General features: G+C 43.9%; 1 protein-coding gene across 1 annotated transcript in view; it reads right to left on the minus strand.

Annotated features, from left to right (window-relative positions):
- Positions 1 to 16,415, minus strand: part of SPAG17 (sperm associated antigen 17) — a gene marked incomplete at its 5' end in the record, with an annotated part of 142,496 nt that overhangs the window by 31,516 nt on the left and 94,565 nt on the right. The window contains 6 exons of the mRNA XM_084242469.1: positions 156 to 310; positions 2,568 to 2,712; positions 4,049 to 4,266; positions 8,649 to 8,808; positions 10,352 to 10,530; positions 14,455 to 14,572. Of these exons, the coding sequence (XP_084098595.1) occupies positions 156 to 310; positions 2,568 to 2,712; positions 4,049 to 4,266; positions 8,649 to 8,808; positions 10,352 to 10,530; positions 14,455 to 14,572 (975 nt within the window). The remainder of the gene's footprint in view (positions 1 to 155; positions 311 to 2,567; positions 2,713 to 4,048; positions 4,267 to 8,648; positions 8,809 to 10,351; positions 10,531 to 14,454; positions 14,573 to 16,415) is intronic.

The raw sequence follows: 16,415 nt of genomic DNA on the forward strand, positions 1-16,415 counted from the left end.
GAAATAAACTGTGAAAAGAAGACGGAAAAAGTATAAGGTGATTGAATCAAATAAGACAGCTGTGCGCATGGCCGGAAAGCTCGCTGCCCCTGAGGGGGGTGATTTTTAGATGAGTGGACTCTTACCCTTGGCGCTCCTCATCCGCCCAGACCTACCTGGTAGGTTCCCTGTGGCTTGGCTATAACAGAGGTCCCGTCCCCAAAGGTGGCGCAGCAGCTGCTGTCCTCGCAGTTGGTGATGACAGTGGCATAGTGCGCGCTCTCGATCTGCATGCACTTCACCTGCCTGGGCACAGCCTGGGGGCCCTCGGCTGCAAGCAAAGGCAAGGAGAGCAGCGCTGACACAGCACACACCAGGAAACACACCTCAGCGGCCCTCTCCACGCTGCTGGGCCGGCAGCCAAGACCCAGGGCTGGGGACACCCCATGACCCGAGTGTGGGGGCAACTCTCTCTGACATTTCAGAAGAACTCTTCTGACTCAAACGACTGAGGTTTTCATTACTCTATTTTGAGAAACTGAAAACATCCAGAAAAAGCATAAAATACAACCTAGCTGCTCATCTACTCACTCAAGATGTATTCTTGTTGATGTCCTGCGTTTCTGCTTCAACATTTTCGTCTAATATGTATAGAGAGAGGAATTCTAGATAAAGTGAAAGTTCTCTTTTCTCCCTATTCCTGGGTTTACTCCCTTCTCTCACAATCCAGCTTGATACTTTTATATAAATAAATAAATAAATAAATATATATATATATCTATATATCAAGAACAATGTAAGTTTTGTGTGCTTTAAATTTACAGATTGTATGTTACTCTGCATATCAGTGCACACCTGAGTTTTTTCACTTTTTTTGAGATCTCTAGACATCTTAATATGTATGTGTGAGGATGTGTTTGTGTGTGTGTGCGTGCATTCTTTGCCTTGTTGACTTCTATACAGCACCCCGTTGTAAGAATATAGCACATTTTTTTCCTGCCCTGAAGCAGGTGGACTTTTGTGTTTTCCCAGCGTTTTAATATTATACTCCAAGTAGCGCCTCTGTATGTTTCTTTGGGCAAATGTGTAAGGATCTCTCTCTGTAGAGAGAGAGAGTTAATGCACATTTTCAATTTACTACACATTTTAAAATTTCCCTTCCAAGTAGGCACTTTCAATTTTCACTCCAATTAGTGGGTTACGACCGCATCTCTTTTCCCCACTCACTGGCCATTTCTTTTTTCTTTTTTTTTTTTATAGAGGCATGTTTTTTATTTATTTATTTGTTTGTTTGTTTATACATGCACTGGGTATAGTCAGAAGCGCGGGAGGGTAAGAGAATTCACCAGAGCCAGAGCGGGGAGCAGAGCAGGCAGAAGGACCGAAGTACACTGCTGAGGGGAGCAGCGGGCGGCAGGAGAGGTCTGCGCGCCATGTGGGACCCTCCTCCGGTGGCCGGGGAGCAGCCGGGGATCGAACCGGCGCTGCAGAGGCTGCGGGCAGCTTCGCAACCCAGCGCTCAACCGCTGCACCACGGGGGAGGCCCTCACTGGCCATTTCTTTTGCACTGAATGTGTACTGAATGCAAGGAAGCATTCTGGCAGAAGAGAGGAGGGAGTCAGGCATAGCTGCATTTCAAAATCTTTAAAACCAGGTTCTGAGGGTGACTGGCTTGTAGATTCTCTGGAAACATCTCCCGAGGAGCTGCTTAGCCTGCTTTGTGCCTGCCCCCCTCACCTGCCCCACAATTTGGGGCCAGCTCACAGGGCAAGGTGCCACCTCTTTGGAATAGCCTGTCTGTGCTGAGGAGAGTCCTGAAGGATCCATGATTATCAAATTTTAGTTGCCACCGATCCAGACTATGGGGTTTTAGTGGTAAAAACGCCAAACAGCAGGGCTGTCCCGGCCAGACTGCCCAGGGCACAGGGCACAGCACCCACGTTGCTGAGTGCTCTTGCTGGCGAGGGCTCCTGCAAGTTACCTCCTTACGCATGTTAGAAAACCCTGTACCCCTATGTTTATTGCAGCCCTATTTACAATAGGTAAAACATGGAAACAACCCAAATGCCCAAGATGTGGTATATATACACAATGGACTATTATTCAGCAATCAAAAAAGATAAACTCATGCCATTCGCAGCAACATGGATGGAGCTAGAAGGAATGATGCTCAGTGAAATAAGCCAGAAGGAAAAAGAAAAATATTGGATGGTTTCACTTATAGCAGGAATATAGGGGAACCAAATAAGACATCAGTGTAAAAAAAAAATAACAGTACAAAACACAACAAAGCAAAAATGGACAATTATAAACCAGAGCCATCCTGCAGGGGAGGAGGCGGGAGAGGGATCGGAGGGAGGGAGGGAGGGAGCAGCACAGGGGACTGAGGTGATGGTGCACGGGTGCCTTGGGGAAGGAAACTCTATGGGGACTCAATCTGAGGGGGTGGGGGGATGTAAATATTGTTTAAAAATAAAAAAAAAAATTTAAAAATTAAAAAAAAAAAAAAGAAAACCCGTGAGGACTCAGCTGCCTGTCGGATGCCAAAGACATTGAGAATTGTCATGTATTTAGACGACAAAACTCACTCGTTTCTGGATCACCTGGGGGGACAATCTGATCCTCGAACACTTGATAGAAGGTGGTGATTCTGGTGCCGTCTGCGTGGTCCACGATCCTAGACCCATCTTTCTTTTCCACAATGATCACTTTGTCCTCGCGGGTGGTCATGACCTGGACGCGCACAGGGACAGCGCTGCGGTCACTGCAGGCCTCCCAGCGCCCACGCGCCCGCGGGACACCCCCGACGGCCGGGGAGCCGTCCATGCGAGGACGTTTCATCTCGTTCCCTTGCTCTAAACTTTCCCCCCACCCTGGACACCCTGCGCCCTGGAAGTCAGGCAGGGACAGCCCCACGGTGGAGGCCGACACTCCAAAGTTGGGGAGCCAGGGATCCGTGGCTGGGCTCATGGGGTTCCTGACTTCTGAGCGGATGCTCCTCCTGCTTTCATGTACTGGGGAGTGAAAAGTCGACCTCAGGCCTGGTCTGACCCAGGTCCCGCCTCCTTGGAAAGGACAGACTTAATGCAGATGACCGTGGCCGGCGAGGCCCAAGAGCACCGTGTCCAAGAAGCAGACCCAAGGAGGTGAGTGTCACCTCCGCGGCCCCAGGCATTCCGCATTGACCAACAGTGTGTGGTTGGAAAAAAGGACAGAGAGTCCAGAAAGCAGAGACGGCAGAGAGTAGTCTTCTTATCTAGACTCTGGGGCACTGCGGAGCTCCACAGAGGATGGCCTAGCTCTAGGCAAGCCGTGCAAAGAGCCGGGCTCAGACCCTGACCACCGGTTCGAGCCCTGGCTCCGGCACTCCCTGGACCCAGCACTCCAGCACATTGTTAACTCACCGAGGTCCGGTTTCCTCTTCTGTGTGATAATATTCACCGGTGTGAGGACCGAATGAGACCATGTATGTAAAAAACCCGAACTCTAAGTGTGGCACAGAGAAGGCTACTGGTCATCTCAGGGTTTCCGTGTCACAGCACAAACAAATTGTGTATTACACCCACTGGCTCTGAGGCGATGTTGAATTCTTGAGTTACTTAGTGTGGATACTTCCTTACATATACAGTAAGTGCCTTAAAGTTAAGGATTGTGAAGAAATTCTAGCACTTCAGGTGCACACACAGAAGCAGGAATGAAGTTCATATCTAAAATAACGTCCCTCACTTCTAAAAGATATGAGATATACACAAATACAGGCAACACAAATATCTATGGCATCATTACTGATATATCTTAGGAGTGGTGTGGAAAATTCATTACCTTTCTCTGATTTCAAAAGCTGGTATTTCATGATACACCGTGCTGGTCAAATAAGCCACACAATGTTTTCTGATTTGGGAAGTCGGATCCACTCATTCATTCATCCATCCATCCCTCTACTCACCTATCCAGCCACTACTTAACATATAATTATTGAAAATGTATTAAGTGCCAGCTAACCCACTATGCGTTGTTTCAGAACTTGAATCATTTAGAAAATGTTGCAATATGCAGTAGCTTGCCATACCGTTCCATGGACAGGATCTGTGGACTGGAAGGATAAAAACGGAGTCAAATCTGCTATCCTTTCTAATCCTCTGGTGCCAATCCGATCTCCGACAGGTGTGGTTGTAAACCAGGTGCCTACGTGAGCTTCCACGGGAGTTATATTTTGAGATATTTCTGGTGGAGGTTCCTGGATATCACTCTTATGTGCCATTAATGATTGATTTTTGTGGCTTCTTCCTGGGGAGGTCAAGTAAAATGAAACCAAGAATATAATTATAATACCAAGCATATAAATAACCCATTAAGTTCTGAGACTGTGTAAGCTAACTTGGACATGGTGGCATGGACATTCAAAGTGGCATTCAGTTATTACATAATTTCTCAAGAGAGAAAAACATCAAGGTATGGCTATCGTGTTCTCGGCAGTTGAACTTTGGCTAGATCCCACCTCCTCCCACAAATTGTATCTTCCCTTATTCCAGGCTTTGGTTCTGCACCCTGGTTTTTAAAGCTTACTTTTGTTTCTCCACGTTAGTCAAATTTTCATACTCCTTCCCGAATCTAGATGTTTAACTCATCATTCCCCTGATTTTGTCACTTTGTCGATCGGGGAGAGGAAGCATCTTTCCTCAGTCCTGGATCTGGAGAGCCAGGCATCTGGACCTCTCGCTGGGGTGGAGGGTGTACACAGTTTGATCTCTGCAATGACCACCACCTGCTGCATACTCTGCCATATCTCCCCACCACCCTCCATTTGGAACAGGAAGATAGAACTGTGATTAAGATCTCAGTCTATCAGGATAGGTTCACTTCATGTATATGAATAACAAGGAATAATTCCATGGCCATGTGTCCATCTTATCAAGTCTCAACGATGAGGTTAAACTCAGATCCAGAAACAAATTGTGAGCCAAGACAGCAGAGATCACAAAATGTGCAACCCAGTCGTGAGTCACGGCCTCAGATGCAGACTCAATTAATGCAGGCAATCAAGGGAGAAGACACATCAAGCTAAATCTTTCCACTATCATAAGATTGAATTTGGATCTATTTATGTGTCCAGTGGGTTAAAAGACAACCAAGAGACAGGGCTGTCGATATTACTTACAATGAAGCTCAAGAGTCAAAGTGTTAGAAGTAATGAAAGAGAGGTAAAAGACCTCCAAATGTGAGTTTGGTTGGAATTCTAGAAAGCAGGAAAGGACAAGGAAAAGAAAAGAAATGGACCAGAAATAACATTTGACGAGAAAATTATTGAGAAGTTTGCAGATAAATGAAAGCTATTACAGATTTAAAACCTACAGATCTAAAAATCTCAGTCCATTACATCTGGATAAATAGAAAGAAATTCTATTAAATCATATTAAAATTACAAAAAAATATTTTAAGCACAGTTAAATTATCTTCAAAGCAACACAATAAGAATGGCATTTTTGTCAAGGTGCAGAAAGAAAATAACTGTCAGCCTAGAATTCTATAATCTGTGAATCATCTTTCAAGAATGAGGACAACCTAAAGATATTATCACAAAAGGTCTGTTATACAATAGACAAAAACCTCCAGGGAAAAGAAAAAAACTTGCCAAATGGAAATTTTAAAATACCCCTAGAGACTGATTCCAAGAGACACATTTAAACATAAACCACAGAAAGTGTGGAAAAAGTTATATTTGGAAAGTATTAAAATACCTGGTGAAGGTACAATAATATAAGCAAAATAGAGATTAGAACAAAAAAGAATCTTAGAATAATAAGCCACTGCATTCCCATAAAAAGTTAAATTCACCACAAAGACATAACAACTATAAATTTGTGAGTATCTACATTCATATCCTTAAAATATATAGAAAGGAAAATCTGACAGAACTATACAAAGATACTTATTATTTAACAAAGTATAAGGAGCACAACACCGATTCAAATATTTTATGCTTTTAGGAAATTTAAACATACGTCTACTGAATAAACTCATACAGATTAAAAAAATCTGTCAGAATACAGAATAGGGCTTGGCAAGCTTTGAGTCATCTTTGTGACTGTGGATTGTGAAATGGTTTCTTAGAAATGACACCAAAAGCAGAAGCAACTAAGGACAGAATAAACTTGACTTTATCAAAATCGACACCATCAAAAGAGACATTACCAAGAAAGTGGGAAGATAATCCACAGAGTGGGAGAAAAGAATCACAAATCATTTATCTGATCAAGAAGTTGTATCCAAAATATACAACTACACTGACACAACAAATGGACAACAAGCAAGCAAACACTGGGGAAAGGATTTAAACACACATTGGTCTAGAGAAGATACGTAAATGGCCAGTAAGTGCAGGAAAAGTTGGTCAACGTCCATTGCAGGTGGTGATGCAAAATGGGATGGCCACTTTGGAAGATAATCTGGCAAATTCTTATAAAGCTGAACATGTCCATGCCAGAGCTCTCGCTCCTGGGCATCTAAATGAGTTGAAACTTATGTCCATACAAAAATCCCACGGCTATATTTACAATTGCCAAAAGCCGGAAGCAACCTACATACTCCTTACTAGGTGACTGAATAAACTAACTGTAGCGCAGCCATACAATGGAATAGAATCCTGAGAGAAAAAGAAATGAGCATCATGAAAAGTCATGAAAAGTCATGGAGGAAACTTAAATGTATGTTACAAGATGAAAGGTCAGTCTAAAAGGCCTGCAAACAGCATGATAACAGCTACACGAAATATAACAACTATATATCAATATGGACAAGGGGGGACTACAAGTCAACAAAAGGGTCAGGGACGTCCAGCCATTTTGCATGGGGGTGGTCCAGGGTCAGGGAGTGGAGATGATGGATAAGTAGAGCACAGGGGGTTTCTAGGGTGGTCAGATTCTGTAGGACACGCGAATGGTAGATGCATGACATTATGCATTTGTCAAAACTCATAGAACTGCACAACACAAAGAGTGAATTCGAATGTAAACTATGAGCTTGAGTGAATGATAATGCATCAGTATCGATTCATCAATGACAACCAAAGTTTCACCCTTTCAAGGTGTTAGAAACAGGGAAAACTGCAAACTGGGAAGAGAGAAAGTAGAAAATGGGAACACTGTGTATTTACAGTTTGTTTCCTGCCACCCCCTCCCCCAACCTAAATTACTCTAAGAAGAAATTCTCTCTTTCTCTCTCTCTCTCTTTTTTTCTAAGCAAATGCACCATTGTGAAGAAATCTGGCAGGGCTGAAGTCGGGAGAGCTCTGAGCCAAGTGAAGCGGCCAGGCCTCCGTCCTCTCTCCTCTCCTATCAGCAAAAGAGGGAGCCCTCGAGCTGGCCAGCAGGGAAAGCTCTGCGGATACTTCATGCACTTTTGTAACCAGGAAGCTTTTGCTACTAATGAAGGAAAATCTATTTCAAGAAATTTTGAGCAACCAAAAAGGAATTCAACTTGCGTCTGTACAAAGTTACTGGGTCCTGTGATTAGACGTGTGAAATTGACAAAAATGATTAAATCTTGATCTCATCTCACTGAAGGCTGATGAGAAGTGAGACTCATTTTAATGTGGGACAGACTGGAATTCAAGTCCCGGCTCCACCACCTTACGAAGTTACGCAACATCTCTGTAAACGGGGTCATGAAACTATAGCTCACAAGGTTGTCAGAACTAGCTGAGTTAATTTCTTTACTACTTAGAACTGTGCCTGGTGCACCGACATGTATCTCTTCTACCTAAATATCTCTCACAAATTAATACAGAAATAATGAACCCCTAAGAGTAAGCCAAGAAAAGATGTGAATGGATAGCTCACGAAAAGGAAAAAAAAAAAAAAAACACTAAACATCTTTAACCATTTAATCTCGCCAGTGATCAAACAATGCAAATTAATATAACAATAAGGTTCATTAATTTTCTATCCAGTTGAATAAGCTGAAAATAATGGAAATACCCAGGGCTGGCAAGGGTATGAGAAAGCAGACATTTTCACGTGGTCCGGGGTGTAAACCGGAACATCACAGGAGAGCAAGTCTGCAGTTTGATTGTGGCAGACACGATCACCCAGCTGCTGCCCCCTTCACGCTCTCTTACTAGCAGGCCTGAGCGCTCACCTCCTGAGAAAGTCAAAACCATCAGATGCCTGTTTTCCCAGACTCGGTGCCCGATCAGGTCTAGTCAACAAGGGGAGGGGGGCCTGCCAAATCTGGAAATAGTTTCCTCTTGTTAAAGATACTTGGAAGCTTCTGTGTGGACCTATGTCCCTTCTATTCTAGCAGCTACTGTGTGAGGACCTCAGGTTCTGTCTGAGGACCTCACGCCTGGAGTGGACGTGGCCTTGCGACTCTGGGCAAAATGTCAGAGAACCGCAGAGGGGCCTATGCGGGACCCTCAACTCTAGCTGTGAAGACAGCAGCCAAGCGCTGTAGCTATTGCTGTGTGAGGGGAGGCAGCGCCATAGGGAAGGGACAGGAGCTGTGTCGAAGGGGAAAGCTGTTCGTGGAACCGATTCCAGTCACAATTCATCTGTGTATATATACACGTAGGTGGATATAGATGAATAAAGGGGATTAAAGTGAGTGAAGGTTACCTCATGGAACCTTTATGGAATGGTTCATGCCATAAACTGAGTGGCTCCAACCTTTACCTTTCTTCGTGATGACTGTCTCAGACGGCGCCGTTTCTGACTTTTGCTGGGAGGCCGTGTCCATCAAGTCCCCGCTGTGAGGACTCGCTGGCATCTCAGTGGGGGGTAAAACGGGTCCTGAATCTGGACTGCTGCTCACTGCCCCATCCGCGAAAAGGATCTGAGGGAAAGCAAACATGGGGTGCCGTCAGAAGCAAGGAAGGCTGGTTCACGTTTCACGTTTCCAATGTGCCAGCCTGGAACAGGCCCGGAGGAACGCAGAGAAATGCTGCTCACAGACCTCCAGACGCACCGCTGCAGGACTCCACATCTGTGGGTTTCGAGATGGGGACAACAGCTTACTGACCGGCAGGACAATGCTAGCTCATGTTTTCCATTGGCTTCTATTTGTTTCCATTTCACGCCTCGGATTGAATTGACTCGGGCCTTACTCTTGTCCCATTGTTCACCCTTCCCATATGCAATTGGGCAACTATCCACGCTTCTTCAGTGTCACAACTACACGTAAAGCTTTATCTCTAAGTCTCTGTTTCAATCAGTATCTACCCACTATGTACAGTGTCTCCAGCTCCTACAGGCACATCTATCTGGTATCAACCACTTCAACCTGCCCGGTGAGCACAAGAGCTGCCGTCGGTCTGCTGAGGAGAAGCCCAGAGCTCATCTCGTTCTTATTCTGGTGACCTTCAGGAAGCTTCTAGAATTGTCTATCTCTGCAGTCTTAAAATTGGACTACCACACATCTTAGTGATCTTAAAAAAAAATAATTAGTATCAAACCTGTTTTGGTATTTGGTACCCTGCTTTCATCTCAAGTATTTTTTTAAGCTCTGGCAAAATTTCCTTTATTATTTCTTTCATTTCCCCCACTTCCTTCTCACTATTCTCTTCTTCTGGAAACCTTATTCCATAGATCCCTTTCCCACATCTCTTAACTCTTCTCTCCCTCATGAATTCCCCCTTCCCTTTTTCAATTGTTATTCTAATATATAAGAAGTCCTGATGACTTTCTGTAGCAACTTTTTCTCTTGTTCTTGGTCCTATTTCTTTAATTTGTTGAATCTTGTACTTTTCTTTCATGGGGCTGGCAGTCTCCAAGCTTACTAATTCCTGGGTTCCTGGTCAAATTCCTCACTGAGATCCCTTTCACTTGGTGGTGGCAGAGCGTCTGGTTGTGGGGTTTCCCTTCCTGTGGTCAGGGAGAAGCAGGGCAGGGCACATGGGTCTGGATGGAGCCCCAGGCTCCGTCCATGAAACATCTGTATTGGAATTCTCATTCTGATTTTTAATTATCTACCTACTATGCACGATGCCTGTACATAGTACCGTCAAGGTTTTTTTCCTTCTCCATGTTTGAAACTTTGCTCTTGTTCTCCATCAATAAGACCCACCTAAGTTGCATTTTCTAGAATGTTCCCAATCTTCTGATCCACGGATGACCCATTTGCCTCAGAAGAGGAGATGAACCATGTTCAGTCCACATTCTTGCATCATGTGTAGAATAAGCTACTTGTGTCCTGGGTGACACAGACAGTGATGTTTCCCCTCACTATGCATTTGTCACTTCCCGTGTCACTCACCCCGTTTTCACATGGGTTGCCCCTCTTCCCCACCCCAGTACCACAATTCTGTTTCCCTCCCATAGCTTGTTTGTTATTTTACTCTGCAGCAGGAAAGTGCGGCTTCTCTGACATGTTCTGTTACCTGTGTGGATCCGTCCAACATGTATTTGACCACAGTGCCTTGGCTGGTGATGACCCTGGACGCCTCCTGCTCCACGGGCGGCATCACCATCTTGTAGGACTCATAGTGTTTCACCTTCTGGGGGTAGCTCTGTCGCACCATGATGTTCCAAGTGGGTTTCTCATCCACCACTTCCTGATCTTAAAAATAAAAAAGGTTTCCTACGAATTGGGCATGCCGTTTGGCGGGGGTGTTACCTTCTCCCTTAATTACTTTCATTCTTTTGCCTGCATCTGGATAACCAGGCAGATTCCAAGTCACGACATGGTTCCGAGTGCTGGTCTTTGCTGCCTACAGTTTTAATGCAGTAAACAAAGTCATCTACAAGAACTCACAGATACCCCCTCCGGGTGTAAGTCATCCTCTCAGGATGCCTGAGGTGCTCCCTTTATCCACCCCCACCCCCCGCTTTGATACTTTTCTCTCTCCTGGGAGTAGAGTCTCACCCCTGGACACGCTTTCCCCCTGGTGTCCCACAGCTGGTTGCCTGGAGCCACAGGGGAATTCCTTCACACAGGGAATTCCCTCCCTTGCCCTTCTTCTGTTATTCCTCATCTTTCAACACGAACACGATGCCCTCACCTCTAACCAAATTCAGATTTCTCTCAGGATTCCACTTTTAGGGAGCTATCAAGGAAGAAATCACCTAGAAATTTCCTTCAAAAGAAATGAAAATGCATACATTGTGCAAAAATGAAAAATGGTGTAAGAATTATATAAAATATTAAAAAATAAAATAAAGGGCTAAAAATAAACATTTAAAAATTTAAAAAAAAAAAGAAAAAAGAAAACACTACTAGTGCAATTTCTGTTCCATGGTAGTAACTCAGTTTTTGCTAACTGGATAATTTCCTCTTCTCAATTTATGAAGTGGATTATTGGCATAGAGTGATGGCATTTCAAGGGCTCTATAAGGCTGGTGGGAAAATACTTTTTTCCTTCATGTATCAGTTAAAATTTATCATTCTGTCTGTCTGTCTGTCTGTCTGTCTGTGAGGCAACACTGGTTTACAACACCGTTTGTGGTTTGAAGGTACAGGAGCTCCCCTTACAGGTGTTATCACCACACACACCCACCCCAGTACCTCCAGCCCCACCACCATGGTTTAATGCGCATCCCCCCCCCCGCTGTTTTCACCACCCCATCTGCTCATCCCTGCTGGTGACCTCAGCTCCACAGCCAGATTTCTCGGCAATATTGTTAGTCTGACTTTATCTGGCCCTTTGTTTCTCTCTCGTCCACATGTAAATGACACCACCCAGCACCACTTGCCTTCTCTGACCCATTCTACTCAGCATGAGTCCATCCAGCTCCATCTACTTAGTCACAAATGGCTAGAGTTTACCTTTTTAAGAGCTGAGTAATAGTGCATCGCATAGGCACACCCTGTCCTCCTCCTCATCTACTCATCAGTTTTTGGGCAGTTAGGCAAAGTTTTAGGCCAGTTTTGGGCATTAATATAGCCATAGCTTGGCTACATAAATATACTACAATGGAACAAAGGAGAACATAGTTCCTGTCTTTGTATTCTTTAGGTAGATACCTGGGGATGGAACTGCTGGGTCATATGGTAGATCCATTTTAAATTTTTTTTAAAAAATATTTATTTATTTATTTTATTTATTTATTTATACATGCACTGGGTACAGTCAGAAGTGCGGGAGAGGGAGAGAATTCACCAGAGCGGGGAGCAGAACAGGCAGAAGGACCGAAGTACACTGCTGAGGGGAGCAGTGGGCGGCAGGAGAGGTCTGCGCGCCATGAGGGACCCTCATCCGGGGAGCCGGGGATCGAACCGGCACTGCAGAGGCTGAGGGCAGCTTCGCAACCCAGCGCTCAACCATTGCGCCACCGGGGAGGCCCCATTTTTAATATTTTGAGAAACCTCCAGACTGTTTTCCATCTGGGCTGGCCCCACGCACTGATAGGAAAATATTTTGGAATGAGGGCCTTTCATGATTTGCTTCTAAAATCATAGAAGCAGTAATAGTGACAAAAATAACACTTTTGGATCTATTTTTATAGGCTAAATGCTTTGTTGACGTATTTTATCAGTCTACCCCAACAACTGTTCATATTAGACACTTTTACCTTCCAGAATTTTCAGATGAAGAAATGGGAGCTTGGGGGGATTATAACATCGCCAAGGTCACCGAGCCAGTAAGTGGCAGGGCTGAGATTTGAACCAGGTCTCTGTGCTATGTTGCAAAAACCACCACTGAGACCATAGTTAAAAACATAGCAAAAATTTAACACTGGAATATGTTCCAGATTTGAACATATTTTTCCAATTAATACTTTATATATGTGGCATATCCTAGAGGAATAAATAAGTATAAGTTATTTTTAGCTGCTCTTTTATACAAGGAGGAGTTCAGGTAGAGATGGGCTCTGATGTGCACAAGTTCACCCAGGAAACAACTCACCCAGGTTCTTTGTTATACCACGTGGCCTTCTCTGCCATGTCCTTGCTGACCTTGATGAAGATATTGTCATTTTCCTATTTGTGTTGTAAATTAGGATAGTCATAACATGTGGAAGGTTTAAGAATGATTATGTGTTCTAGGAAGAGTTACAAACCATATTGTCTACCCTGACAGAAAGATGAGAATATCTGACTGGAAAAGATAGCTGAACAGGTATTAAGCTGGGGCCTGAAAACAGGATCAAACAAACAGGCAAACATCCCATTATGTCCTTGAACTTAAAGCAGGTCAGATTCTCAGCAGTACACCCAGGGCACCTCTCTTTGCACTCATAGCCTCTCTGACTTTGGGAGACCCTTAGTGTCCTGAAGTCTCGGTAGCACACATGGGTGCCATTACAGAAAACCTTCACCATGGAAACAGAACCAAGGCCCATGGTCTAGTTTCAATAATTCAGAAAACCTAATGAAAAGCAAAAATGTGACAAAATAGATTAACTACAGTGTTTAGTTTCTCTTCCTTTGGCTGCAAGTAAATACAACACTGAATTATCTTGCAGTAGATACACTCTTTTTCTTTGAGAGATACACTTTTCAGATATGGTGTACATAAGAGAATAGGATATTTCATTGTGAAATAAAGTAGAATCCACTGACGTAACATTTGTCAGATGAAAAAGCAGAGACAGTAAGCAACTGAAAGGGCCATCTGGTTAGTTAGAACTCAAGTCCCAGTTCAGGGGTTGCTCTGTGGCGCCTCCCACTTCTACTGTAATAACAGGCCTCTATTTACGTGATACTGGATTTCAATCACCAAAGTGGGTGTCTCATTAGGTTAACAGGAGAAATCCTACCTGTACTTATTTCTTCATCTTACTAGGCTAAGGGCCACCACGTGCAGTGTCAACAGAAATGCAGACTCTATAAAAGTGATGCACTGATCCCTGGGAAGAGGCTAGTTTTCTTCAACTGTTTCACCTGCGCTTACTGCTGCCTACTTTGGGGTCCACTGTCTTTTGCTCTGATCAAACCAGCAAAGTCCCATATGATTGATCCTTCCAGAGTCAGGATGATGGGGGCCTCACAGTACATGTTAAGGGCACTGACTCTGCCATCACTGGACCAAAAATGGCATTCCATTTTGGCTAAAAAATCAACTCAACTTAGGCATTGAATCACCCTGAGCAAGTTACTGAAACTTCTGAAGCTTCACTTTATTTTGTAAAATGGAGTGATTAACTTATGAAGTATTTGTATTTTATAATGTATATTATAAATGTAATATTATATATATGTATATTATATATATGTATTATATATATGTAATATTATATGTAATATATATATATGTAATATTATATATATGTAATATTATATATATGTATATTATAAATGTATACATTATATATTACATTATAAATTATATAATGTAATATATAATGTATATTCAGTATTCTGATAATTCTTGGCCCACCGTTAAGTACCCAAAAAGATTGTATCATTACTATTAGCCTCCTGCTCATTATCCACAACAAGCATGTTTAACTGGTAGGGGAAAAACACAATTTCCGTGGTGAATTAACTGTTTCCTGTCAGACTCTGTGCCCCTGCCTCCCTGACCCCCAGGCTAGCACTCACCTGAAGACTCTTGCCCAATGAAAGTCACAAGGAGCCCATTTGGGCAAGACACATTTAAGTTTTGGAAGGTGGGGACGTAAGTGGTCTCTTCTGTAACAGGTTCTGGTTCCACTTCTTCCTGTGAATAGTTCACACGTGAATAATTACTTGTCATTCCCTAAATGACTGATGATTTATTTTGACCACACACAATGCTTAGTATGTGATTTTCCCGTAACTGGTGGGCCTGGAAGGGGGGCCCACAAGGGTGCAGGAGTCTCTGTCTTTGTGAAATTTATACCCTGCCTGTACAATGGACACACAGGCAGGTAAATCAGTCAAACAATAGTGCCAATAGTTGGCATGTCTTATTTGGGAAAGAATCATGGAGGATCTGGGGCTTTGACTCACCTTACCTTGAAAGATGCTTCTGTGGGCATGTGTAAGGACAGACAAACACCCCCACTACCTCTGCATAATTTCTAATTTGCTATTAGATACTTAATGCTATTAGGACATGTGTCCTTATTTTTCTGTAACCAGCATGTTCTGCTTTCGTTACAGAATAAGAGGCAATAATAAGAGGCAATAAAAACATTTGTAAATTAATGGGGGTTTGGTTGTGACTACATAAGAGAACGGGATAAGACATCTGTAAAGGCCAGGACTGGCCACAGTGCAGGTTTTCTGATCCCATGCAGACCGGGTAAAGGAGGAGTCAGAGTCCTCAGTGGTTTTGCAGGTTTTTTATTGGGGTTCACCAGGCATATGGTAGGCAGGGGTGCTGGCTGGGGGGCTGGGAGGCCTGCCAGCCTCCCAGTCCCCAGCAAGTCTTTACTCTATCTGGGCTCTCTGGCGTTTGTTCTGCTGCTTCTCGTTTTCTCTTTCGGCTTCGGCTTCTACTGCTGCTGCTTCGGCTTCTACTGCTGCTGCTGCTGCTGCTGCTGCTGGCGTCCCCGTGACGCCGCCCTTAAAAGCACAGTCTTAGCTCAGCTGAATCCCATCTACCTATGCCCACACCCTATTCCAGGTGCCCGCCATCAGGCATGCATTCAGGACAAGGATCCATCATCTATCCTGATGGCGGAAGGGCAGAAAAGCCTGATATTTTCTTTACCCTACAACATCCTAGATAATTATGTGCCAACTATGCCTGAATATCTTGCTTGGTTGGGTGAGCTCCAGAATAACAGTTGCTCAGTTACTTCCAACCATGTCCTAAGGAAAATCATTTCAGTTTTTCCAACTGGTTACCTCCAGTTAGTCACTAAAATCATTCCAACTGATCTCTCATTGCTGGATCTTTAGTTTATTCTTACTTGACTTCAACTGCTCATTCAGGTTGTTCTGCCTTTCTTTTATTACTAACATATAATGTATGAAAAACTAGCTGAAAGTCAATTAAAAACATAGAGCAAATTTAAAAGGAAAAGCTTATGAAATTCTGTAAAATGAACAATAATGCTCAGAGACATAAACCTGCCAGGAAAAACCCATCATTATACACAAAACCATTCCCCACTTTTCCATAACATCAGTTAAAATAAATTGTTGGGTGAACCGATGGGTTTGCTTCCATGATGCCTTCAGCTGACCTGATTTTCTTTTTTTTTTTTAATAGAGGCATGTTTTATTTATTTATTTATTTGTTTGTTTGTATACATGCACTGGGTACAGTCAGAAGCCGGGAGGGTGAGAGAATTCACCAGAGCCAGAGCGGGGAGCAGAGCAGGCAGAAGGACCGAAGTACACTGCTGAGGGGAGCAGCGGGCAGCAGGAGAGGTCTGCGCGCCATGTGGGACCCTCCTCCGGTGGCCGGGGAGCAGCCGGGGATCGAACCGGCGCCGCAGAGGCCGCGGGCAGACTCGCAACCCAGCGCTCAACCACTGCGCCACCGGGGAGGCCCCAGCTGACCTGATTTTCAATGACTCATCAGCACTCAACACTGAAATACTTTTACTTAACAAGGCCCAAGTGGCCGG

The sequence above is a fragment of the Talpa europaea genome, assembly GCF_964194135.1.
Source record: "Talpa europaea genome assembly, chromosome: 9".
NCBI lineage: Eukaryota > Metazoa > Chordata > Mammalia > Eulipotyphla > Talpidae > Talpa > Talpa europaea.